At 41.2% G+C, this 27,876-nt stretch overlaps 1 protein-coding gene across 3 annotated transcripts in view; it reads left to right on the top strand.

Annotated features, from left to right (window-relative positions):
- The window catches only part of vret (vreteno), a 57,603-nt gene extending 30,157 nt beyond the window's left edge, over positions 1-27,446 (top strand). For 2 of the 3 annotated variants that reach the window (XM_076133614.1, XM_076133612.1), the window contains exons 12-26: positions 3,127-3,223; positions 3,760-3,856; positions 4,655-4,940; positions 5,482-5,586; positions 6,737-6,922; positions 12,157-12,361; positions 12,966-13,113; positions 14,131-14,289; positions 15,222-15,359; positions 16,286-16,464; positions 17,796-17,943; positions 19,071-19,234; positions 19,578-19,671; positions 20,314-20,493; positions 21,150-27,446. In XM_076133614.1, coding sequence (XP_075989729.1) covers positions 3,127-3,223; positions 3,760-3,856; positions 4,655-4,940; positions 5,482-5,586; positions 6,737-6,922; positions 12,157-12,361; positions 12,966-13,113; positions 14,131-14,289; positions 15,222-15,359; positions 16,286-16,464; positions 17,796-17,943; positions 19,071-19,234; positions 19,578-19,671; positions 20,314-20,493; positions 21,150-21,313 — 2,350 coding nt within the window. In that variant the 3' untranslated portion in view covers positions 21,314-27,446. The remainder of the gene's footprint in view (positions 1-3,126; positions 3,224-3,759; positions 3,857-4,654; positions 4,941-5,481; positions 5,587-6,736; positions 6,923-12,156; positions 12,362-12,965; positions 13,114-14,130; positions 14,290-15,221; positions 15,360-16,285; positions 16,465-17,795; positions 17,944-19,070; positions 19,235-19,577; positions 19,672-20,313; positions 20,494-21,149) is intronic. The other variant, XM_076133613.1, reaches the window with a different exon arrangement.
- The last annotated feature ends 430 nt before the right edge of the window (positions 27,447-27,876 follow it).

Genomic DNA, 27,876 nt, shown 5'->3' with positions numbered 1-27,876 from the left:
ACGAGTAGGTGTTCCCTTTAGACTGCTCCCCATCCGAAATCCGAATATTTCAATCGCGTAGTATTTGATTTCAAATATCCGATACTATCGCTTACAGACGACGTTTCATAACAAGCCTGATTACTTGAACAGTTTCCATATTTTACATAGTCCAGCACAGCATAGGTTCTCGATGATATCAAAATGGCGGATGTCTGAGGCAGGAAGCGCAGGTGCGAAATTAATATGTATTGATTTATGAGCTGTGATTCTATTTTGTCGTGTCGTTCACGTCTCGCTCGCGGTACCGCTAGCTTAGTTATGTTTAAACTGGACATGTGAAATTTTGGATTCGGATAAGGGTAGGCGATAAACGATATCGGTTTTGAATATGACTACGGATATAAATAATTTCGGATTCGAATCCGAGTATGGGTAATTGGGTATTCTTAAAACATTATATGATTTTCGGATACGGGTATTCTTACATCATTATCTCAGTTTCGGATACGAATATTATTACGCCATAATCTCGGTTTACGGTACGGATATTCTTTTATATTTATCTCGGTTTCGGATACGGTCATGTGCATAGTTTTCTGATTATCCGATATTTCGGTTATGATTTTGAAGCTTTGCATAGTATCTCTTAGTTCAAACTGATCGTCTCCGTACTTTCGCAATTCTTCTTCTTATTGAATTTAGCTAAGTCTCTCAGTAAACAAACAATGGGAAAATTCCTTTCAAAAATACCTTCTTAAGAATTTATTTTTCCTACGAAAATGAAGCTTTAATATTAAGAGTATAGTCTTCTATAAATAAACTTTCCTGGTAGCGAGGCTTTATTTATCAGTTTAGTGGCGTATCGTGAACGTAACGGTCTCGTCGCGTACTCGTCTCGTTGCTAAAAATATTATTGTGAATGGTATTAAAAGAAGCTCTTGGCTAACTCTCTCTCTCATCGTATGGTTAGTGGTCAACCTAGTGTCAAAGTTGTTGAAGCCGCCCGAGAGGCCTTCGACGTGACTTAACCACTGTTATCTTGGCTAACTAATAGCAGTAGTGCGGAATGATCTATTAGGTTAAGCTATACTTGCCGAGACTATTCTGTGAATGGGTGACCACTGACCATATACATATCGAGCTCCTCCGTGTTTCGCAAGGCAAGCTAAGTCGTGGCTGTCGTTTCAAAGATCTTTAACGGTTTTTAACAGCAGTCAGAAGCTTGAGTCCGAAAGATTTTCTGGGGTAAAAATTATTCTTATGCGTATTCAAGGCATAAACTGTAAAAATGCGTCCAATAGCTCTAACGTGAAGGATTAACGTTAAAACCTTACTTTGACCTTACCAGGCTTTGAAGCCTGAAACTTTCGCATTAAAAATATTTCTCTTAATGAAAATTAATATTTTTGCTGAAAGCCGTAGAAATACGGGGAAACATCTAAAAATAACGGTGTTCCAGGCAGTGGGCGTGTCGCGCAGTCGCAGTACAAGATTGGAACATTGATTTATGATATTTGATAACACTCCCTATAGCTGTATACGTCCCCTCCCACGTTCAGTTGTCGTGTCGCTCACATCCCGAGCGAGTTCGCGCCTAAATAGATCTTTGAGCTTAGAATTTTGTTATATCGTGTAAATTCAGATAATATTTGACGGCCTCTGTGGCGCAGTGGTTTAGGTCGCCACGCCGCAATCACTGCGTCGGGAGGTCGTGGGTTCGATTCCGAAACAATTATTTGTGCGTTTCGGGTCTGGTTGTACTTTGTGTCCGTTGTTTGTATGTTTGTTAAAGTCCTCGCGACGCTAGAGCAATTCTTAGTGCGGGAGTTGTCGTAAAAAAAAAAGAAATAAGCAAGCTTTTAATAGAGGAGCTCGAGCCTTAGTTAATACAGATCTCTGAGGTTATGCTACGCTTGTCGAGCTTGTTCTGTGGATGGGTGATGTTACGTTCGTCCGCGTTTCGGAAGACACGTTACATTGTGGGTCCCGGCTTTCATTTTCTCAAGATCTTGGCAGTCGTTAACAGTGATCAGAAGCTTGAAAGTCTGACAACCAATCACAATGCAGGATATCATGTTAACTGAGTTGCGTAGGTTCGATAGGCAGTTGTTCTGTTCAGCTGCATCCGGTGAGACTGGAAGCTGTCTCCAACATAGTTTAAAAGAAAGGCTTAGAGCCTGAGCCTTTCTTCCAAACTATGTTGCTAGTGGAATGAAAAACAAGCTGTTAATATTCCACAAACAAAAAACTCTAATAAAATTTTACGGTTGACGTCTGCGCGATGCGCGTCGGTGTGTACGCGCAGACTCGTTTCAGGCGGTGCTATTGATTCCACTCCCACGTTTCGGCGTCGTCTCGCCCATGTTCTAACTGTTCACAGCTTTGATTTTGCAAATAGTGCTTAGATTTCGTGCGTGTATTTTGTAAATGAACGAATAATAGTATAATATAATATATAATAGTCCTAATAAAAGCTTAAGTTATCTCAACAGTCGTAGAGACTAAGTATGTACCTTCTATTGATTCCACTCCCACGTTTCGGCGTCGTCTCGCCCACGTTTCGTTTAAGGCACGATCACACAGCTTTGCGATGGCAGTCGACCTTTGGTTTTCGATCAGGATAAGTTGGCACCTCCCACGCAATTGATTAGTTGACTGGGTTAAAGAAAAAATATTAAACTTGTACTCTTAAAAGGTTCATCCCAAATGCTCACGCTGTGTATTTTTTTTCGTAAATAATGATGAAATTGTAATTATCACAAACTGAAACATTTTATTAGATACTTTGATACCAACGAAAATAAGACACTGTGACGACACTGTGTTATATTTCTATACTAAAACTAGCGGGCCCGACTGACGTTGTCCTGACTAATAAATTCAAAATTAATTAAAAAACATTGTCCAGCGGACAAAATTGTGAGTCTAAACCATACTCAGATCCCCTTGAACACACGCAAAAAATTTCATCAAAATAGATCCAGTCGTTTAAGAGAAGTTCAATGACATACACACTTACAGAAGAATTATATATATAAAGATGTGTTTTTTATGTTTTATAAAGAGTAGCTGATTTGACTGGTAGTCAACTACCATATTCGATAAAAAAATTCTTAACTAAACTGTTGTATATCTTATGTTTAGAAATCAAAACCCGGCGCCTCTCCGTCGTCCGCACGCCGCCACGGTGGAGAACAATCGCGAACGACTGCAAAAACGCGATGATGACGCCCATTCTGGGGTAAGTGGTACTTTAATAACATTTTATTTGTAGTCAAATTAGTAGTCAACCTAGTGTCAAAGTTGTTCAAGCCATCCGAAGGCCTTTGACGTGGCTTAACGATTGTATTGATAACTACTGGGACAGACTTTTTACGCGCCCTCCGAAGCACGGAGACGCTCAGTTCAAATACCACTATGCGGTCACCCATCTATATAATGACCGTGCCAACGGTTGCTTAACCCACAGATCGTTTACCGACCGGTCAACACAACTGGCTATCAGCGTCTCAAGAAAATCCAGAAGGTCGTGGGTTCGATTCCCACACAGAACAACTGTATTATTTGTGCGATGAATTAATAATTGTTTCGGGTCTGATTGTACTTTGTGTCCGTTTGTTTATATGTTTGCAAAAGTCCCCGCGACACAAGAGCAATTCCTAATGCGGGAATAGTCTTTTAAAGTAAAGATGCTTGAAAAATATTCCTCTGTCAGCCGATACTTGAATCTTCTGTAGTGGCCAATGATGAGATATAACATGTGGTACATTGTTACAGACTAGCGACAAGTCCAACAAGAGTTTGGCACGCTTACAAAACATTGGTCAGCGTCAACTATCACCCAGCCACCGTGCCGGAGTAGGCAGGGGTGCAAGTAAGTAACACTATTTAATTGTCATTACTTTTTAACTCTCGCCTTGCATGTTTAATATCGGTCGGGGGTCGGGGAAAAAGTCTTTTCGCATTATAGTATGTATGAACTTGTAATAAAATCTCTTTGGCTTCAAGAATCACAAATGAGTACACGGTTCATTAGGTTTCTTTCAGTGAGCTCGTGAGGTAACCAAATATCGAGTTTTTTTTGTAGAGAAAAGATTTTATTACAAGTTCATATGTATGAACTTATAAATATAATTATAATTATAGTATGTACTATAATGCGTACAACATGCGTTATATATCACAATGGATCGGGTTCGATTCCCAAAAGTGCTACTAGGTTTTTGTAATTTTTTGTAAGTTTTCAATAGTAGCTCGGAATTTGATAATACACAATTCGACTACAGGCTTTTTAACTCAAAAGCGATATTTTTACGAGTGTAACCTCTCGCGACTTGTGCACGTAATATTTTAATATAAAACGTCGGGTAAACAAATAAGGTATCGTAACAATTAATTTTCAATCGCGTTGAAAACCCGTTACATTATAATATTAGGTCGGGGAAAAAGTATTTTCGCATTATAGTATGTATGAACTTGTAATAAAATCTTTTCTCTACACAAAAATTTTCGATATTCGGGTACCTCACGAGGTCACTGAAAGAAACCAAATGAACCGTGTACTCATTTGTGATTCTTGAAGCCAAAGAGATTTTATTACAAGTTCATACATACTATAATGCGAAAAGACTTCATCCCCGACCTTAATATTAAACGATTTGTTTGTTTACAGTCCAACCAAAAGGCTCCCCACGTCGCTCCAACCTGAACCAACCCGAAAATGTACCAACTCAAGTCTTCAATAATTCCCAAGACGATGATAAACCAACACCAACCATCAAACGAGAGCCTCGAGCCCAGCCTAAACAGACAGCTAAACAAAGCGGCCAAACCGTCGCCAGTCAAGTTGTCCAATCTGTTGCCAAATCTATCGTCCAACCTGCTGCCGAGCATGTTGTCCAACCGGTCGCAGATGTTAAGAAAACTTCTTCGCCGACTCCAGTTGCAATGGCCAAGAAGTAAGTTTATTCTTTTTATTTATGTTTTTTTTTATAGTGTTTTGGATAAATCATGTTATTGTAGCTAAGTGGTGATGGCCGAGTGGTTTAAATTGGTATCTCTTAAGCAAGTAGTTGCAGGTTCGAGCCTGTAAGCCTCGAAGTTATACGTGTATTAGAAATAAATATCACTCGTTCCAACGGTGAAGGAAAACATCGTGATGCAACCTTGCATGTCTGAGAGTTGTTTAGAACAGTTCTTGAAGGTATATAAAGTCCCCTAGCATTTAGACTGCGTGGTGGACTCAAGGCCTAACCCTTAATTCCTTTTTAATGGGTTAATTATGACTGCCTTCGTGGCGCAGTGGTTTAAGTCACCACGCTGCAACCATTGCGTCGGGAGGTCACAATTATTTGTGCGATCCACAAATAATTGTTTCGGGTCTGGTTGTGCTTTGTGTTCGTTGTTTGTATGTTTGTAAAAGTCCCCGCGACACGAGAGCAGTTCTTAGTGCGGGAGTTGCCTATTTCTTTTAAAACTAATAATATATTTTTTATACAGTGCTCTGACGAACAACGATCAAGTGAGAAAGGAGAGCCAGTCACCGGCCTTGAAGCCAGCATCCGTATCAGCTGTTACTCCGACCAGGAAACTTGTGCCCAAGAAGTGAGTATTATCCTACTAATATTATAAATGCGAAAGTTTGTGAGTATGTATGTATGGATGTTTGTTACTCTTTCACGCAAATACTACTGACTCGATTGCGATTGAAATTTGGTATGTAGGTAGCTGAAGACCCAGAATAACACATAGGCTACTTTTTATCCCGGAGTTTCTGAGGAATCGGGATTTACACGGGACGGGGTTCCTCGCGGACGAATTCACGGGCAGCCTCTAGAACTAACTATATCTAAATGTACGCCTATAGCCAGTTGCGCTCACCGGTCGGTAAACGATCTCTGGGTTAAGCAACCCTTGGCGTGGTCATTCCATAGATGGGTGACCGCATAGTGGTATTTGAATTGGGCGTCTCCGTGCTTCGGAAGGCTCGTAAAACAGTCGTTAACACGTTCCCTGCCCGCGACGCGTATGTGCGTTCTACAAAACGCACATACGCGTCAGGGGCAGCGAACGTGTTAAGCCATACCAAAGACCTTCAAGCGGCTTGAACAACTTTGACACTAGGTTGACCACTAACCATACGATAAGAAGAAGAAGCACGGAGACGCCCAGCTGCACTTCAAACACTGCGCGTTCATTTATCATCTATACTAATACTAATATATACTAATACTAATACTAATATACTAATATACTAATATATACTAATACTAATATACTAATATATACTAATACTAATATACTAATATACTAATTACTAATATTACTAATTACTAATTACTAATATATAATATATAATATATAATATATATAATATAATAAAGCTGAAGAGTTTGTTTGTTTGTTTGTTTGTTTGTTTGTTTGTTTGAACGCGCTAATCTCAGGAACTACTGGTCCGATTTGAAAAATTCTTTCAGTGTAAGATAGCCCATTTATCGAGGAAGGCTATAGGCTATATAACATCACGCTACGGTCATTAGGAGCGGAGTAGCAACGAAAAATGTTACAAAAACGGGGAAAATTTTGACCCATTCTCTTAGGTGACGCAAGCGAAGTTGCGCGGGTCGGCTAGTGCATAATAATAGTGACCTTCGGGCGGCTTGAACAACTTTAACACTAGGTTGACCACTAACCATACAAATTAATAAGTAGATTTTCTATATTATAGTATCATTAAAACATGTTTTTGTTTTAGCTACGTCGTCGAACAACTGGCTATCGGCGAAACAATGATGCTGTCAGTAGAGGCGACCGCGAGCGACTGTCGGGCGACTACCGGCGACTATATCTGCGTGGCCATGCACGAGGACTACGCGACGCAGTACAATTTACTCTGTGACGAGTACGGAGTGGACTGCGAACAAGATGCTGATGATGTGAGGTAGGGAGTAGTACTTATAACCTTATGTTTATACAACTTACCCCCCGGTTTCTGAGGTATGTGTAGCGGTAGTTTATCTATTCAATAACCCTCTTATTCATAAAAATATATAAAGTTATGAAAGGCTTATATAAAGTGTTTTGTTTCTTTCACTCTTTAGCGAAATGAAAAAGAGAAAACATATAGGAGCTTTTTAACTAAAATAGGTTTATATTGTGTTTATGAATAAGAGGGTTAAACATTTAGCGGTAGTTTATCTATTGAATAAGTGTTTACTATAATAAAGTGACAATAAACGTAAATGTATGATATTTTTTGTAAGATGTTGTTATCGATTTGTTCAAATAGGATAATATTTTGGTTTTTCTATTGTTCTTCGTAAATTGTGTTGATTTAAATTCATCGAAGTTGAGTTCGTCGCAGCAGCGTGTTCATCAGAGTGTTTAGGGTCGATGAGTGTTCAGGCTGTGTGTGTGTCAGTTCATATAACCTGAGCACTCATGAGCTCTCGCCACTTACTCTACTGTCACATCGCAGCAGCGTGTTCGTCACAGCGACGACAGAGTGTCTAGGGTCGATGAGTGTTCAGGCTGTGTGTGTGTCAGTTCATATAACCTGAGCACTCATGAGCTCTCGCCACTTACTCTACTGTCACATCGCAGCAGCGTGTTCGTCACAGCGACGACAGAGTGTCTAGGGTCGATGAGTGTTCAGGCTGTGTGTGTGTCAGTTCATATAACCTGAGCACTCATGAGCTCTCGCCACTTACTCTACTGTCACATCGCAGCAGCGTGTTCGTCACAGCGACGACAGAGTGTCTAGGGTCGATGAGTGTTCAGGCTGTGTGTGTGTCAGTTCATATAACCTGAGCACTCATGAGCTCTCGCCACTTACTCTACTGTCACATCGCAGCAGCGTGTTCGTCACAGCGACGACAGAGTGTCTAGGGTCGATGAGTGTTCAGGCTGTGTGTGTGTCAGTTCATATAACCTGAGCACTCATGAGCTCTCGCCACTTACTCTACTGTCACATCGCAGCAGCGTGTTCGTCACAGCGACGACAGAGTGTCTAGGGTCGATGAGTGTTCAGGCTGTGTGTGTGTCAGTTCATATAACCTGAGCACTCATGAGCTCTCGCCACTTACTCTACTGTCACATCGCAGCAGCGTGTTCGTCACAGCGACGACAGAGTGTCTAGGGTCGATGAGTGTTCAGGCTGTGTGTGTGTCAGTTCATATAACCTGAGCACTCATGAGCTCTCGCCACTTACTCTACTGTCACATCGCAGCAGCGTGTTCGTCACAGCGACGACAGAGTGTCTAGGGTCGATGAGTGTTCAGGCTGTGTGTGTGTCAGTTCATATAACCTGAGCACTCATGAGCTCTCGCCACTTACTCTACTGTCACATCGCAGCAGCGTGTTCGTCACAGCGACGACAGAGTGTCTAGGGTCGATGAGTGTTCAGGCTGTGTGTGTGTCAGTTCATATAACCTGAGCACTCATGAGCTCTCGCCACTTACTCTACTGTCACATCGCAGCAGCGTGTTCGTCACAGCGACGACAGAGTGTTTAGGGTCGATGAGTGTTCAGGCTGTGTGTGTGTCAGTTCATATAACCTGAGCACTCATGAGCTCTCGCCACTTACTCTACTGTCACTCGCGCCACAAGGAGACGACGCTTAGCAGGCACATCGGTCAGCCCGTGACCACAGCCTATGCATTTCGATGGAGAAGTAAAATTCCTATCATACTAAATCCGTTACTATATCCTGTTATGCTCCGTTAATACTGTATTAGGATGAATTTATCTCGCTTTAAGATTGCAGTGTTCAAGGTTTACATAAATCTTAGTGTTTAAGACAAATAATGGATTTTTCTCAGTCTATTATTAGAGTTTTTAATAACACTATCCGATATCCGACTACAGCGGGCCATTTCAATGAAATTAGCCAACTGTGAAGGACTTTATAATATCCAAGTGTGTGCACAATACACTCGCATTTCTCACTGATCACGCTTATAATTCTAGACGGATAACCGACCCGTAAGTGAAAGATCGGACGGTAGGACCGACGGTTTTACGTGCTTTTCTCGGCACAGATTTATAATTTGTTGCTCCGAGCAAGAACTGAAAAATTTGTAACAGAACGCCCGTAGCCAGTTGCGCTCACCAGTCGGTAAACGATCTGTGGGTTAAGCAAACCTTGGCGCGGTCATTCCATAGATGGGTGACCGCAGTGTTATTTGAACTGGACGTCTCCGTGCTTCGAAGGGCACGTAAAAAGTCGGTCCCGGTGGTTGTCAATTAAGATAACAGTCGTTAAGCCACGTCAAGGGCGGCTTTGAACAACTTTGACTTTAGGTTGACCACTAACCATACGATTAGTAGCAGTAGTAACAGAAAACATTAGAATTTGTTTTTTTATCACCCGATTTGTGATTTGAGCCCAAGACTTAGAAGATTAGACAAAAGCAGTCGAATCCGTGGAAGTTTCAGTCTTTTCTTTCTATTCAACGGCTAGTGGCCAACTTTTGTACACTCATTCAAATTGTCACATTTCGCTTCTATTTACAAAATGATACCGGTTCTTTTTAAAATACTTTCAATAGCCCTTTAATCTCACGGTACTCGAATAAATTCGTCCCAATGCTCTATTTAATTTGGTCAAAACATTGTACACACACCCCTCGGTATTTTACAAAAGGTATAATACAGTTGTTATTTAATACGTAATTCTCTTGACCTAAATAAAACTAGTTTTTTAAAAGGGGTGATGGCGTATCGTGTTATAACCCAAGTAACTGTGTTGCGGAGGTCTGATAGACAGTCGCTGCATGTACAATACTGGTATTCAGCTGCATCCGGTGAGACTGGAAGCCGACTCCAACATAGTTGCAGAGATAGGTTGTTGAAAAATTATTGAAGTACAGCTGTAGCCCTTTACGCCCGTGTCGTTCAAATGTCATCTCTAGCTGTTCCCATTATAACAACTGTTTGTCGTCAAAAATTGTTATCGTGTAGTGACTGTCGTGTCGTGTCTAGCTGTTCCCATTGGATCGCGATGACATTTTTATCGTTTTACGACTGTCGTGCTAGCCGTCCCCACTGTCACGATAATCTGTCGTCACTGCAAAAAAATGTCGTAGACGACAGTAAGTCGTGTCGTTCTATATGTGAACACCTCCATTTAAACACATGAGCCACGACACTTAAAACGACACGACTATCTTTCGTCACGACATAGTGAGAACGCGTCCTCACGGTACTCGAATGAATTCGTCCCAATGCTCTATTTAATTTGGTCAAAACATTGTACACACACCCCTCGATATTTTAACAGAGGTCATTTTACAAAAGGTATAATAGTCTATTATTATTTAATACGTAATTCTCTTGACCTAAATAAAACTGGTTTTTAAAAAGGGGTGATGACAGACATGCTTATTATTATTTGTAATTGTGAAAGGAAACATCGTGATAAAATATTTGCAGAAAAAGCTTATTCGGCCTCTCTTTACAAGAGAAAACCTTTGTCCCGGCACTGGCTGTAATAAGTTACTTCTTTAACAGCGTTGGAAAGTAGTCAAATCGTCTTCAACGCAAGCGGTCTGAGCTTAATCAAAGTCAAGGAAACAGGGTGATGACTTTTCGAAGTCATGTGCGTATTGGAAATTATAATCAATCAATTGTCCTAACGGTGAAGGAAAACATCGTGATCAAACCTTGCTTGACTAACACCTAAAACTGACATTTTTATATGAGTTTAAACGCTGTTGAATAGATAAACTACCGCAAAATGTACAAAACCGGACATAAGAGAGGTTGTGAATTAATGCTAAGTTCTAATATTTGGCTTAATATCATAAATCTTAAACGGTATGAATTTATTTGTTGCGGAACATTGACCATTTATTTGATCCCCTTCATATCTCCCCCTCGTAGTTTCAAGGAATAATTTGTACCGTTGCGAAATGTTGACCAATAGTCCCCTTTCATATTCCCCCTCGCCAATCTTCAAGGTCACTTTACTTACAATTACCCCTTGCTTCACTCACAAAGAGTAGGGTCAGTATATAATACACTAGCTGACCCGCGCAATTTCGCTTGCGTCACATAAGAAAGATTGGGTCATATTTTGCCCCGTTTTTGTAACATTTATTACTGGTACTCTGCTCCTGTTGCGTGTCGTAGCGTGATGTTATATAGCCTGTAACCTTCCTCAATAAACAGGCTATCTAACAGTAAAATATTTTTTCAATTCGCACCAGTAGTTCTTGAGATTAGCGCGTTCAACAAACAAACTCTTCAGCTTTATAAAATTAGTATAGATACAATACAAACACGCTCCGATATTTTGTTTCCCCTTTAAATCAAACTGTGTACGATTCTCTCGTTTTACGTTACTGCTTTAAATTTAATATAGCTTGATTAAAATGACAGATTTCAACTGTTAGGATTGGATTAGTCAAAATCAAAATAAGATCAAAGATATTCCTTCTTTTTTTCCGGGCATTAATCAAGCTATATTTAAAGCACAGTAAAACGTGAATTGAAATGTTATATTAAGAATGAAATCTTATCATATTGCTATGTACTTCAGATGTTTTTAATTTGTGATATTTATTATGTATGACTTGACAATCCCTATGTATTTAATGTATTTAAATTGATATAATAATTACGTGTTTTAATTTTTGTACAATTTGCAGGACATTTTGTGATGATTTACTTCTGTATTACCTTACATATAAAATGTGTTTTGTATATATTTGTACCGTTTGTGCTCGTGGTCGACGACGTTTTAAAAAATCACTTTATCTAGAAGATTGTTTATTTGACACTTATTCATAAGCCGTGAAACTGGCCCGAAATCTTTAAAATACTAATTTTAGTTTCGTATTTTTCATCATTATCTGCATATACTATTACTGCATATAATAGGATACAGAGATTAACGCGAACACGCCTTTCACCTTGGAATGTCTCTAAAACTCGCCGTGGTCGAAGGCTGACCATTAGGAATCAAGGTAAAATGCGTGTTCGCGTTAATTCCTGTATCCTATTGTATTTTCAACATACAACGCGAAACTTTAAAAGTTATAATTATCATTACATTTCTATCACCCCATCCGCTTTTTTAACCGACTCCAAAAAAGGAGGAGGTTCTCAATTCGTATGTATTTTGTATTTTTTTGTTTTGTTCTCACTCCCATTCACATAATTATTTCTTTCCAGGCCAACTCCATACGAAACGTGTTCATTCTACAACAAATACGACGGCGGGTGGTACCGCGCACGATGCATCACGCCCACTACGTTAGCACTCATTGATAGCTGCAAAATCGTCAGCGTGACGCCCAACGCCAAGATACGGAAACTGCCGAGCAAATACGAAGCCGTGCCCGAGTTCTGTTGCACCTTGGAGTGTAAGGATGCTAAGGTGAGATGTTAATTTATCAATAACTAGCTGACCCGTGCAACTTCGCTTGCGTCACATAAGAGAGAATGGGTCGTAATTTTCCCCGTTTTTGTAACATTTTTCACTGGTGCTCTGCTACTATTGGTTGTAGCGTGATGATATATAGCCTATAGCCTTCCTCGAAAAATGGGCTATCTAACACTGGAATAATTTTTCAAATCGGACCAGTAGCTCCTGAGATTAGCGCGTTTCATAGCTCACCGGTCGGTAAACGATCTGTGGGTTAAGCAACCGCGCGGTCATTCTGTAGATGGGTGACTGCATAGTGGTATTTGAGTTGGGCGTCTCCGTGCTTCGGAGGGTACGTAAAAAGTCGGTCCCGCCTGTTGTTTAATAAGATAACAATCGTTAAGCCATGTCAAAGGTCTTCTAGCGGCTTGAACCACTTTGACACTTTTTACATGTCCTTCGAAGTACGGTGACGCCCAACTCAAATACTTCTAGGCACCGATCTATGGAATGATCGTGCCAAGGGTTGCTTAACTCACAGATCGTTTACCGACCGGTGAGCGCAACTGGCTTCTTATATAGAATCTTATACTAATAGATGTGTTTTTATTTTCAGATCGACACTCAACTAAGATGCGTGCTACTCGCAAAGGACGGCGAGACCTACAAAGTGTCGATAGAAGAGTTGGAGTCTGGAAAATCTCTCGGTGAAGGCACCGTCTCGAGGTGGCTGACGGCTATTGAACAACCCGCCGCGTCTAATGGTAAGAAATCATGGAATAACGAAAACAGAAAAGGGCTATGTGGCTACACAGCTACGTGGCTACACAGCTACGTGACTACACAGCTACGTGGCTACACAGCTACGTGGCTACACAGCTACGTGGCTACACAGCTACGTGACTACACAGCTACGTGGCTACACAGCTACGTGGCTACACAGCTACGTGGCTACACAGCTACGTGCCTACGTTGCTACGGAGCTACGTGGCTACGGGCCTACGTGGCTACGCATCTACGTGGTTACGCAGCTACGTGGCTACACAGGTCCGTGGCTACGCAGCTACGCGGCTACACAACTACGTGGCTATACAACTACGTGGCTACACAACTACTTTGCTACGCATCTACGTGGTTACGCAGCTACGAGTCTTCGCATCTACGTGGCAACACAGCTACGTGGCTACGCAGTTACTTGGTTACGCCAATACGTGGCTACGTGGTTACGGGGCTACGTGCCTACGGGGCTACGTGCCTACGGTGCTACGTGCCTACGGGGCTACGTGCCTACAGTGCTACGTGCCTACGCGGCTACGTGCCTACGCGGCTACGTGCCTACGGGGCTACGTGCCTACGGGGCTACGTGCCTACGGGGCTACGTGCCTACGGGGCTACGTGCCTACAGTGCTACGTGCCTACGCGGCTACGTGCCTACGGGGCTACGTGCCTACGCGGCTACGTACCTACTTACATACGTGGCTACCCTGCAACAAACTACGTGGTAACGTAGCAGCTTGGCTACGCAACTACGTGGCTACACAACTACTTTCCTACGCATCAAAGTAGTACGTGGCTGCGCAGCAACCTGGCTACTCTGCTACTCTGCTACGAGGCTACGCAACCACGTGGCTATGTATCCAAATGGCTACGCAGCTACTAGGTTACGCACAATGCACATACGTGGCTACGTCGCTCCGCAGCTACGATGCAACCAGGCTACGCAGCTACGTGGCTACGCTGCTACGTGTTCAATTTTCTATAAAATTCCCTTTCTTTCACAGTGATCCCCGAAGTCCCTCGACCATTGCTGCACAACAACAGTACCGTGCTTCTAGTGGACGTGCCGTCCATGGGGTGGGCGTTCGTTCGTCCCGCCGACATGAACCAGCAGAGGGCCTACGATGATGTCGTACAGAACGTTCTCCTCGCTGGACTACAAGGTACTACATATTAGGCCAGGGCAAAAGTCTTTTCGCATTATAGTATGTATGAACTTGTAATAAAATCTTTCCTCTACACAAAAAAGCTCGATATTTGGGTACCTCACGAGCTCACTGAAAGAAACCTAATGAACCGCGTACTCATTTGTGATTCTTGAAGCCAAAGAGAATTTATTACAAGTTCATACATACTATAATGCGAAAAGACTTTTTCCCCGACCTAATACATACATACAGGGTCTTCTCATAATAGCTGGTGACATTTCGGAAGGCAATACTGCCCAAGCTTGATCACGAAGACGAGAAAAATTTTTTTTTTTATAACTGTGACTACCTCCGTGGCGCAGTGGTTTAGGTCGCCACGCCGATACCACAGCAACGGGAGGTCGTGGGTTCGATTCCCACACGGGACAATTATTTGTGCGATCCACAAATAATTGTTGCGGGTCTGGTTGTGCTTTGTGTCCGTTGTTTGTATGTTTGTAAAAGTCCCCGCGACACAAGAGCAATTCTTAGTGCGGGAGTGGTCTTTTAAAAAAAAAAAAAGAAAAAAAAAAAAACTTTTTGTTTGCATTTCTGACGAGTCGCTTGTGGTTATATTCCCAGTTGTCCCCTCTCGCTGTCGCCCCGGGTTGACAACTGCGAATTTTCTTCCCATTTATTCCCAGTTGTCACCCCGAGGGACAAATCTTTTAAAAAGTTCTCGGTGTCCACCCCTGGGGGGCAAGTGAGAATTAATTTTAAATTATTCCCGCTGCCCACCCCGGGTGGACAAAGACACCAGTTTCATATTACTACTCTCGATGTTCACCGCCGGTGGACAAAGCCACTGCTTGTTGCACTCGCCGAAACGTTAGGCATTTTAAGGTAAAATGCGTGTTCGCGTTAATTCCCGTATTCTATTATATACTAATACCTTTATTTGTCAACAGCCACAACCACCTTACAGTCGCCGCCGCAGCGAGGTCAAACGATCATAGTAAAACACACCGACGGTGCTCACTACCGAGCTCTTTGCAAGCGAACCAATGTGGCGCAGAGCAAATATCTTATTGAATTGATTGATTTTGGTGAGTCAAGTTTATCGTATGGTTAGTGGTACTTTAAGCCGCCTGAAAGGCCTTTGATATGGCTCATCATTTAAATTGTACATACAACTGCACGTTTGGCGCAGTGGTTTAAGCGGTCACCTCGCCGCAACAACCATAGCGCCGCGTGTGGTGGGTTCGTATCCCACCCGGGACAATTCTTTGTGTGATGAGCACAAGTATTTGTTCTGACCCTGGATGTTAATGTATGTATTATATAAGTATGTATTTAGAAGTATATAAGTATGTTTATCAGTTATTTGGTTACCATAGTACAAGCTCTGCTTAGTTTGGAATCAAATGACCGTGTGTGAGTTGTCCAATAATATTTTTATTTTTTATTTTTTTTATTCATACGTTCTAACTCGAACCTATCAATCTCTAAGAAACTCAGAGAATAACGTTTTGGCTTAGCTAATGATTAGACGACCGTGGCGCAGTAGTTATGCTGCTGGCTGCTCAGTCAGTCAGTACGCGGGTATTAACATTATTTTTACCTATCTGAAGATTCGTACTGAAGACCTTATCGCCATGACAATACACCCCTCGCACCGTATTAGCAGTCGAAAGTATCTTAACAACTCTTACGGCGTTTGTCCACCGCCGCCGTCACCCTCACGTCACCGAGAATAAATGACGGCGCCGAAGTAGCGATACATACATTTACATTTAATTACTTTAGCCGCGTTAGATCGGCGCGACCGCAACATCTTCGCCGAGACTTTGACGGGCCGATGTGCCAGCGATACAAAACACATATGAACTTGTACACGTCCGGTGACGGCGGCGGTGGACGAACGATCGCCATCACGTCATATTAAACTCGGCGCAAAATAACTTGTTCTCGGTGACGGCCCGGTGACGGCGGCGGTGGACAAACACCCTTAATTCATTTTTTTTTGTCACAGGCGACTCAATAATCCTCTACGATCTGTCAACAATGTACCCGTGCCCTCCGCACCTGGACCTCTCCGCGGTGCCGTGCTCGGTGTCCAAGGTGAAGCTGTCAGCCGACGACAAACAACTGTCTGAACCAGCCAAGGAGTACGTCGACCTTATCATGAAGAGAGAGGACGAGATTACACTGGTAATTTTGTACTTTCACTTCAAAATAATACTCTACCCCCCCACTATGACACCCCCCCCCTGACATTTCCCCTCCCTCCGACATTACCCCCTCCCTCCGACATTACCCCCTCCCTGCGACATTACCCCCTCCCTCCGACATTACCCCCTCCCTCTGACATTACCCCCTCCCTCTGACATTACCCCCTCCCTCTGACATTACCCCCTCCCTCTGACATTACCCCCTCCCTCTGACATTACCCCCTCCCTCCGACGAAATCCCCCCCTTTAACATTACCCCCCCCCCACATCACCCTACCCCAAACACGAGCATACCCCAAACATGATCTTACGTCAAACATGGCCCCAATTCAGCCATGATCCCACTTCATATGTGATCCTACCTCAAACATCACCTTATCCCAAACATGGCCCTACTTCAAACATGACACTTTAACAATGACCCCAATTTAACCACGACCCCACTATCACCATGACCCCACTCTAACCATGACCCCACGATCGCCACGACCCCCCCTTAACCATGCCCTCACTTTAACCATGACGCCACTATCGCCATGACCCCACTTTAACAATGACCCCACTATAATCATGACCCCACTATAACCATGACGTCATTTTAACCACGACCCCACTTTAAATCATGACCTCACTTTAACCATGACCCCACTTTAACCACGACGCCACTATCAACATGACCCCACTTTAACCATGACCCCACTATCACCATGACCCCACTATCAACATGACCCCACTATCAACATGACCCCACTACCAACATGACCCCACTACCAACATGACCCCACTATCATCATGACCCCACTATCATCATGACCCCACTTTAACCATGACCCCACTTTAACCATGACTCCACCTTAACCATGACCCCACTTTAACCATGTCCCCACTTTAAGCATGTCTTCACTTTAACCATGTCTCCACTTTAACCATGACCCCACTTTAACCATGTCCCCACTTTAACCATGTCCCCACTTTAAGCATGACTTCACTTTAACCATGTCTCCACTTTAACCATGACTTCACTTTAACCATGACTTCACTTTAACCATGACCCATCTTTAACCATGACCTCACTTTAACCATGTCCTCACTTTAACTATGACTCCACTTTAACCATGACCCCACTTTAACCATGACTCCACTTTAACCATGACCCCACTTTAACCATGTCCCCACTTTAAGCACGACTTCACTTTAAGCATGACTCCACTTTAACCATGACTCCTCTTTAACCATGACGCCACTTTAACCATGACCCCACTTTAACCATGACTTCACTTTAACCATTACCCCCGTAATATTTCCTTTTAGACACTACCAGCTGATCTGCCGTCAGCCCCGAGCGGCTCCGAAGCGACCCTCAAGTTGGCGAAGAACAGTGAAAACATCAATAGCAAGATTAAAGATATGTGCACCCCTGATTGGAAGAAATTGGAAGAGAAAGGCTGTGATGTTATTGGTATGTTTACAAACAATAAATTTATAAATAAATAAATTTAACCCATTACTGTCCCACTGCTGGGCAAGGGTCTCCTCCCGTAATGAGGGAGGGGTTAGGCCTTGAGTCCACCACGCTGGCCAAGTGCGGGTTGGGGACTTATGCCCTCAATAAATGTATTAAACAAATTTTAGGCATGCAAGGTTTCCTCACAATGTTTTCCTTCACCGTTGGAGCATGTGACAATTATTTCTAATACACACATAACTTCGAAAAGTCATTGGTGTGTTGCCTTGGGTTCGAACCTGCGACCACTTGCGTGGGAGGTGTCAACTTATACCACTCGGCTATCACTGCTCCTGTTGCAAACACATGTCCTAAATAATACACTACCCCCTCTGTCATTACCCCCGTTATGACAATACCCAATCTGACATTACCCCCCCTCCGTCATCCCTTCCCCTCTGACGTTACCCTCCTCTCTGACCCCCTCCCCCTGACGTTACCGCCCTCCCCAACAGCCCTACTATAATCATAATCCCAATCACAACATGACCCCACTTCAGACATGACTTCATAAATGTATGTATACCTGAGCATTGAAGATGGACCTTTTGTGTGCTAAAATGTGTTTTTGACATTTCATAAAGAGGAGTTTATAAATCTATACTAATATTACGAAGCTGAAGAGTTTGTTTGTTTGTGTGTGTTAGTTTGGACGCGCTAATCTAAGGAACTACTGGTTCGATTCGAAAAGTTTTTCAGTGAGCTCTTGAGGTACCCAAATATCGAGCTTTTTTGTGTAGAGAAAAGATTTTATTACAAGTTCATGCATACTATAATGCGAAAAGACTTTGTGGAGGAACGAGGTGATCGTGTTCCTCCAACACAAAGGGAGGATCCTCCGACCAGGCGAGGTGATCATGCCTGGTGGGCCTAGGCTGCCCGAGTGTTGTAGTCGGGAACTTGTATATATAGTCAATTGCAGTGCAAACTTCGATAGCGCGATTCAGGACTTGTGACGTCAGTCACACTGCGCGTGGTGGTTGGCTGTGCGCTGGTCCCAGTAGATGTCGCTGTATATAGCGATCCGCTACAACTTTCCCCGACCTAATATAACAGGTGTGATGTATGCATGTTGTTAACAGAACTCAAGCCAATAATGTACAAGGACTTAGAGGAGGTGGAGTTGTCTCCGGGCCCCCTGGACGTTCTAGTATTGGACGTGAGCGTGTTACAGGGCGCGATGTTTTCCGGCTGTCCTCAACACCACACTGAGGTGCCGCAAGTCTTCAAAAATCTGTCTGACAAGGTGAGTGCCACGGAATAATGTCCTCCGAAGCACGGAGACGCCCAGATCGCTCTAAAATTAAAGTTACAATGTATAGTATAAATACGGGAATTAACGCGAACACGCATTTTACCTTCAATAACTATCCTAAAGAACTTTCAGGCATGCAAGGTTGCATCACGATGTTTTCCTTCACCGTTGGAACAAGTGATCATTATTTCTAATACACACATAACTTCGAAAGTCATTGGTGTGTTGCCTCGGGTTCGATCCTGCGACCACTTGCGTGGGAGGTACTAACTTATAACGGCTATCACTGCTCGAGTACGCAATTAAATATTTTAAGTTGTATCTCTGTACATAGATGGCAAAGTATTGCGAGAGCGAGCTCGGTCGTGAGCCTTATCTACCGGCCGTTGAAGAAATGTGCATTGCTCGGTGCCCGTCTGGTAAGTACAGTAAGTAATTCTTTTACGTACATACATTATATTATACTAATACTAGAGACCGCGACTTCGTCCGCGTGTAAATCCCGATCTCTCGGAAACTCCGGGATAAAAAGCCTATGTGTTATTCTGGGTCTTCAGCTACCTATATACCAAATTTCATTGTAATCGATTCAGTAGTATTTGCGTTAAGGAGTAACAAACATACAAACATTCTCACCAACTTTCGCATTTATAATATTAGTAGGATTATAAAATTGTAGAGTTCGTTTGTTGAACGCTTTAATCTCAGGAACTACTGGTGCGAATTGAGAAATCCTTTTACTGTTGGCTAGCCTATTTATTGAGGAAGGCTATAGGCTATATATCATTACGCTACGACCAATAGGAGCAGAGTACCAGTAAAAAATGTTACAAAAACGGGGAAAATTAAAGACCCATTCTCTCTAGACCAGTAGTCAGAAGCTTGGAAGTCTGACAACCAATCTTACCGAAGGGTATCGTGTTATAACCCAGGTAACTGTGTTGTGAAAGTCGGATAGGCAGTCGCTCCATGTAAAATATTGATATTCAGCTGCATCCGGTGAGACTGGAAGTTGACATAGTTGGAAGATAGGCTTCTATGGATAATATGAACTTTGTGTTCGGTCACAGTATCTCCGGACGAGTGGTACCGCGCCGTGGTGCTGCAAGCGACGCCCGGCAAGCCGGTGCTGCAGCTGTGCTTCGTGGACTACGGCAACATCGAGGAAGTACCCGTCAACTTGGTACGCAAGATGCTGCCCGAATTTGTACACGAAGTGCCTTTCGTCACTGCGAACTTCGAGCTTGAAGGTAAGTAAAGATATGTTTTTAGGTCGCATGGGCCCGAAAATCTGACCCTTAAATATTTTCGACCCTTCACAATGGGCCCGCAGCACGGTGGGTAGATTTGGTTGAAACTTGGGGCTAGAAATGGCCCCACAAATCGGGTTATTTACATGCCGGGCCGTTGACATAGTAGGGCCTTATGATGGTTGGCTTTTGGCATAGTGGGCTCTTACCATAGTGGGCCCTTGGCATAGTGGGCTCTTATCATAGTGGGCCCTTGGCATAGTGGGCTCTTATCATAGTGGGCCCTTGGCATAGTGGGCTCTTATCATAGTGGGCCCTTGGCATAGTGGGCTCTTATCATAGTGGGCCCTTGGCATAGTGGGCTCTTATCATAGTGGGCCCTTGGCATAGTGGGCTCTTATCATAGTGGGCCCTTGGCATAGTGGGCTCTTATCATAGTGGGCCCTTGGCATAGTGGGCCCTTATCATAGTGGCCACTTGGCAGTGTGGGCCCTTATTATAGTGGGCCCTTATGATGGTTGGTCTTATCGTAGTGGCCCTTATGATGGTAGGCACTTATCTTAGTGGGCCCTTACCGGAGCGGGCCCTTAACCATAATGGGCCCTTACCGTAACGGGCCGTAATGATGTATGTACTTATTCTCCTTTTTGTTTCAGGTTTCCCCGAGTCCTTAGACGACGAGCAGTTAGCCCGCGCGATCTCGTTCATCCAGTACAACGAGGAGGGCGTGGGCCGACTGTCGGTGCGTGTGCTGGAGAGGACCGACCCCTTCGTGTACAAGGCGGAGGCGCCCGACCTCCTCGCCGCCGTGCTGGCTTAGGTCAGTTGTAGTACGGGCTAGATTGTGTTTATTGTATTTGTAGCTGTATTCATGGGTATTTTGAGGCTCTTTGAGGCGTGTAGCAATTTTGAAGCTCGGATCTGTAATTGATGAAAAATTTTTGAGGTATCTTTTTGAGGATGAGAAAATAACTGAGGTGTGGTACCTTTTTGAGGTGTGGTACATTCTTGAGGTTGGATCACGTTTTGAGGTCGAGTAATATTTTGAGGTCTGGTTACATTTTGAAATCGTGTACCATTTTCAAGTTCGCTTCCATTTTAAAGCTTAACTTTTTGAGGTCTGAAAACATTTTGAGGCCTAGTTAAATTTTGAGGTCCTATTTGCGATTTCGTAACATCGGAGCTACATAAATTTTCATTAAATATATTCTACGCCTTGTCACATTTTGAGACTTATTAACATTTGAAGGCACATTTCGAAGCCCTACAAAACATAAAAGACCAAAAACTTCCTCAACTTTACTCAGACTTTGAGCCTGTACATACCCTCTAATTATTCACGAATACAGTTATTATAGAATTGAAGCCCTTATACTGCTTTATATGTGTAAATTTCATTGATTACGTAAAAAAAACCTTCAACTGATCTTTTTTTGACTTGATAATATTGTGAGTATCTTTAAAGCTTCATTAAAAGTGTACTTTATTAACCCACTTCAAAAGGAGGAGGTTCTCAATTCGACGGCTTTTTTTTTCATTAACGTAAGAATTTCAAAACAAACAATCTACGTTTAATGTATAATAGAATACGGGAATTAACGCGAGCACGAATTTTACCTTAAAATGCCTAACGTTTCGGCGCAGGTTGCACTCGCCGTGGTCGCGGGCTGCTTTTAAGGTAAAATGCGTGTTCGCGTTGATTCCCGTATTCTATTATACATTAAACATGCAACGCGAGAGTTTAAAAGTTATGGAAACAATTTACGTAATGAATGAAATTCAATATTTCAGTGTTTTATATCAACGGGTTTTGATACACTACGTCTTCATGTATTTGTTATTCATTCATACTTACTACTTTATAATATGTCCAAGATATTTGTATACTGAATGTTTGTTAAATAAGATAATAATTATCATATATTTACTACTATTAATGAAACTGCGTCCGCCACCTAAATTTACCCATGGGATTGCGTCATTTTCCCGGGGTAAAAAGTAGCCTATGTCCTTTCTCGGGTATCAAAATATCTCGTAGCTTTTTTCGTAACTAATGTTGAATTGTAATTATTACAGACATTTGATACCAACAAAAGTATGACGTAGTGACGTCACTACGTCGTATTTCTATACTAAAATGTGTTTTTGACATTTCATAAAAAGTAGCTGATTTGACTGGTAGGCAACTACCTTATTGTAGAGAATCGAGAAACTAACATTTAGAGCAAACATCAAGCATTCACTATACAATATCTTTTAAATACTTAAGACTACGTTTTTTACAAATTTTGTATAAAAAAACTAAAAAAAAATCTTCTTGAACATTTCTAAGAATTGTGAATTTATCATTTTTGCGTTGAACGCATTGAAACTTTCGGACACATTTTTGTATTGTTTAAAACATTTTGACGTTAAATTAAAGGATTTATTTTCATTTGGGAGTACTTTAGTTAAGTTTTTTCCATCATCAGATAGGTATCGTTGTTGTTTTCAATTTTTGACTGTTTTTGAAACTATTTTTGACAACTGATTGAACGTCTAAGTCTTCGTTTTCAATGATTCTTGACAACTGAATTCAGTTATTTTAAGTAACAACAAAGCAAATAGTATTGCTTACTCGTTTCCGTACAAAATAGGCGTATATGTGTGCCCCTTGATACGATTTTTAACAATAGTTATCCATTTAAAAATAGGAGGAGATTCTCCTAAACATTTTTCTACATTTTTGCTTTCAAGACCCATTTTGAAATTTCTTCAAAATACTTATAAAATTACGGACTTGAAATCAATCTGTCGTTTTCTGCTTAAAGCACATTTAATGAGAAAATTTGTCTGGAATAGTTAGTTAGTTACTGGATACGGGACAAGGTTTTCTAATTCGGGATAACCCCAGATTTTCGGTCATTTAGCTATTCTTTTCCTAGGAAGTCCCATGGTAATCAAGTTAAGATTTTTATGATAGCACTCATAAGAAATTTTGCAAAAGCGGAACATTGATTCCGTACGTATTTGCATCTGCCATAGCATTCTTCTTTCAACTTTTTATAAGCATGTTTATAAGCAACAAGCAAGTTATGACCAGGGATATTTCGGATATTTGCATCCGATTCCGCAAAGGCGGAATATCCGCGTTAATTCAGACATTTGTATGCGTTTCCGTGGATGTTTTTAATACAAATTCAGCGTCTGCGGGTTTCTGAAATGAACATACGCAATTAACCTAGTTCAAGTTTACGGAATTTACGTACATAGGGAGTGGCGGTAATAACAAGGTTATGCTCTTTTAAATCGCCAGTTATTTGTTACAACTAAAAATTACATTTTTTACTAACTAATATACGTCGTGTAAGTTTCGATTAGTTATATAGTGTTTTGTCATTTTCAATCAGTTTTGAAACTGTGCCTCGATTCTCTACTTCTTTCGACTACCGACAACCGAACTGTCATCGAGAAATTTTGTATGAAAATCTGATCAGCGCCTCTGACGGGTGTCGTAGGAAACATTTTGGCAGTACATTCTAAATGTCAAAATTTCGATAGCTAGCCGGTTGTCGGTAGTCGATAGTGGTAGAGAATCGAGGTACTGTATATTAGTGATAAAACACTGTATAACTAATCAGAGATTATACCGTGTATATTAGTGAGACAGCATAACCAAATTTAGTCCTTTAAAGACACTTGTAACTGTCAAAATTAGTCTTTTTTAATATACAATTTATATTTTCCCTATTCCAATAGTTTGGTAGTGTTTTTTTCAATTTTCCCATTACAAATTATGGATGGTCTGAAAAGCTACAACCGGTTACCGTTTTCGACCGTACGTGCGTAAAATTTTAATAGGATTTTTCCAGTAAAACGTTAACTAAGATTTTCACGATAGTGAGATACCACTTGTGGACAAAGCTTCGAATTTTCGCATAACGGGAGCATTTATAAAATTTTTCTTCTTTACCAAGAACGTATTGTAATATTCTAGATTTCCGGAACCACGCTCTCGTTGGTTAGTTCAATCGTTTCTTATATTATAAGTTCCATAATATATCCATAAGTTTTTATTCCCTGAATTTCTAAAAATTCAACGACTTTTTTGAGATTTAAGAGCCTTTTTCAGTTGGCTTAGTAGTCCATTTTCAGGAGCAACTATTTAGTAAGACTGCTTACGTATTTTTTTATCAACACTGGCCACCGAAAGAAGTCATGTCAATATATTGAAGATTTTTTGCAAAGAGGGACTTTTCTTATTAGATTGATATTGATTTAGTTTTTTCAGAGATTTAATCGCCCTTGTTGGCTTTCACTTGTCCGTTTGAATGACGAAACAGGTTTTTTACAATTTTGTATTTTAAGACTTTTGTAAGATTCAATATTATTCAGTCCACCAAGACCTTTTTGAGGACTTAATCGATTAGTTTTCGTTAGTCCGGTAGTCCTTTTTTCGTAAGAGGGACTTTGTACCGCGTGCTATTAGAGTAATTAAGAACTTTTGCGCTGGCTTAGTCATATAAGAACTAAGTCTTAAGCGGGGAGGAGGGAGGGTTTTTAGTTTGTTCCGTTTATTTTGTAAGTAAAAGTAATTTAACCCTTTTCTGGAAGAAAAGTCTGTTAGGCCGTCGCTCCATGTAAAATACTGGTATTCAGCTGCATCCGGTGAGACTGAAAACCGACTCCAAACAGGAGAATAGTGTATTACAAAAAGTTTTCAACATTTTTAATTTTTCTTAAATATTCAAGTTATTAAGCGACAATTTAACATTCTATAAAGAACTTTGAAAATAATTTTGTGATTTGTAATTAGAGTTAATTTGAAAAACACTCACGTTTCGCCATTTACAATTTTAGTCCCATGTAATAGGGAGCGAGCGTATTCCGGTATACCGGGCACGTTACCAAATTCCGGGCTATTATTAAAGGCCATTCAATTTATATAAACATTTTTAGACTCGAGCATCGTACTCGGGACGTCAGGGACTGTCATTTTTTCACTTTCAATTTGTAATCCATGTTGCTTAACCGACATTTGTAATATAATAATTACAATTTTTCAAAGATTTCTTTTCTTTTCACATTTTAATACCGTGGAAAATTTTCATCGCAATAATTTTATTTATCTACATAGTTCACAAGAAGTCATTGCTCGAACAGACCAAGCAATATTCTGAACAAGATCTTCTGGTTAATGTAAGTTTTCTAAGCTATTATCAAATGAAAATAATCCTTTATAGGTTTGCCAGAAATATGGGAAAGAATTCCGTTAAACCATTTATTTAAAGCAGTCTTGAAGTCGCGTTCCGCACTAGCAGTTACCCGCGCGGTTGCAGTTTTGGCAACCGCCTATGAACTGCCTTTTAACTGCTATTTACAGCGCGATACCGCGCGTCGAGCTCCGACCACATACTGGCTCAAATACCACTAAAAACTGATCTGACTAGGTACTACCCAGATGAAAATTTCCCCGTATTTTTGGCATCTGTAAAATACCTTTATTTTTAGTTTAAGAATCATTTTTGTTTTTTAGTTTAAGTTTAGTTTAATTTTAAGTTTGACTTTATAATTTTTAGTTTTTGGTAAAATTAGTCGGATTTTCTATCATTAGTCAATATGGGAATATTGCCGCTTTTGACGCTCTTTTTAAGCACTGATATGCGAGTGGTTAAGCATTCGTGTACCACGCATGTGGTTGAGTGTTCAAACCCAAGGCAACACACCAATGACTTACTAGTTATGTGTGTATTAGAAATGATTATCACTGCTGTAACGGTGAGGGAAAACACCGTAGGTCTGCTGTGGACATAATCGGACCGGCATAAAAACATACAACCGGTCGGCAATATCAGATTTATGAACGAATTTTCTAGAATTACAAACCACTTCATCGCCGTAAATAATAACTCTATTTGTCAACTACCAACTTATCGTCGTTTAAGTTCTATCACGTAAGTCATTATTAGCAACTTTTCAAGAGAGACGATTTTAAATTTCGGCTTTCGATTCTCTTACCAATGACATCAAAATGTCAAAACTGCGAAAAAATTACTTATGTGGTGATAGAACTAAAACAACTTTATGCTGCTCGGCTTTTATCACAAGCCGAATTATGCCGAACAAGTAATGCCTGCCCGATTAGGTGTGTAGCTACTCAAATTAAACCTTGCATGACTGATAATTCTAAAGCGAATATTAAAGGTATGCAAAGTCCCCAACCCGCAGTAGGCTAGCGTGGTGGACTTAAAGCCTAACTCCTCTTACACTGTAAGAGGTGACCCTTGCCCAGAGGGACAGTATTGGGTAACATTAGAACAACATATGGTGGGTTATAATACAGTAGCAAAGTCATTAGAAGTGCGTATTATTGAACTATGTCTTTATATAGTAACAAGCCGCTGTTCAGACGTAACAACTCAGGCGTCCTTTCATTCAGTCATCTGTAGCTATATTCACAACTAATATCGACTACCGACAACCGGCTATTTATATGAAAATCTGATCAGCGCCTCTAACGGTTGTCGTAAAAACTGTTTTGGCAGTACAATTTAAATCAATCTTTTGATACTCGACAGTACCGATTGTAGAGAATTGCGCTCCTGTATTGCTTGTCTAACCCCCGGTTTCTGAGGTACATTTATCGGTAGTTTATCTATTCAATAGCGAATAAACTCGTACAAAAAATTGTTGAAAAGATAAACTACCGTTAAATGTACCTCAGAAACCGGGGATAAGTCTTTTGTATTGTAATTAACACCTTACATCAGTGACTTGAAGCTATATTTTGAAACACATAGTTTAATAGCGCCGGCTTTTATTCCTGGTATAAGTTGACTGATGATGGAAAAATTTACTTTAATATTTTTACTTTGTATGTACTATAAGTATGTATCGTTTGTTTGACAAAAATATTTTGTGAATCTATTTTGTATGTGTATATTATTTTGATAATATTAAATACATTTATAATACTTTTGTTTTATATTTCCTATGACTTCTCCTTTCACTGTATTGCTCCTTTTGTTAACTATTTATTTAACAGTGACTACCTCTGTTGCGAATTAGGTAGTGTATGCGACTGTGGCGCAGAGGTCTCGAGTTTGAATCCTGCATCGACCAAAAAAGTCTTCTGAGTTTTTCTGTAAAGATTTTCTAAGTGATTACTTTGAGTTGGAAAGTTTAGGTTGTGGACCTTCGTACTTCGGAGAGCACGTAAAGCCGTCGGTCTTGCGTCTGACCCCTCACTGGTCATGTCGGTTATCCGTTCCACGGGACTATGAGATTGGGGGAATAGACAGTTTACCTGTGTCTTGTTCAAATACTTTGACACTTATCAAAATCCTGCACTGTTACTCGATTTCAATGAAATTGGCTGCCGTAGCCTGTTATCGGCTGAGGGGA

Source organism: Anticarsia gemmatalis, chromosome 30 (genome assembly GCF_050436995.1).
Source record: "Anticarsia gemmatalis isolate Benzon Research Colony breed Stoneville strain chromosome 30, ilAntGemm2 primary, whole genome shotgun sequence".
Classification (NCBI taxonomy): Eukaryota; Metazoa; Arthropoda; class Insecta; order Lepidoptera; family Erebidae; genus Anticarsia; species Anticarsia gemmatalis.
Note: the sequence above shows the minus strand (reverse complement) of the source record. Positions and strands in the feature narration are given on the sequence as shown.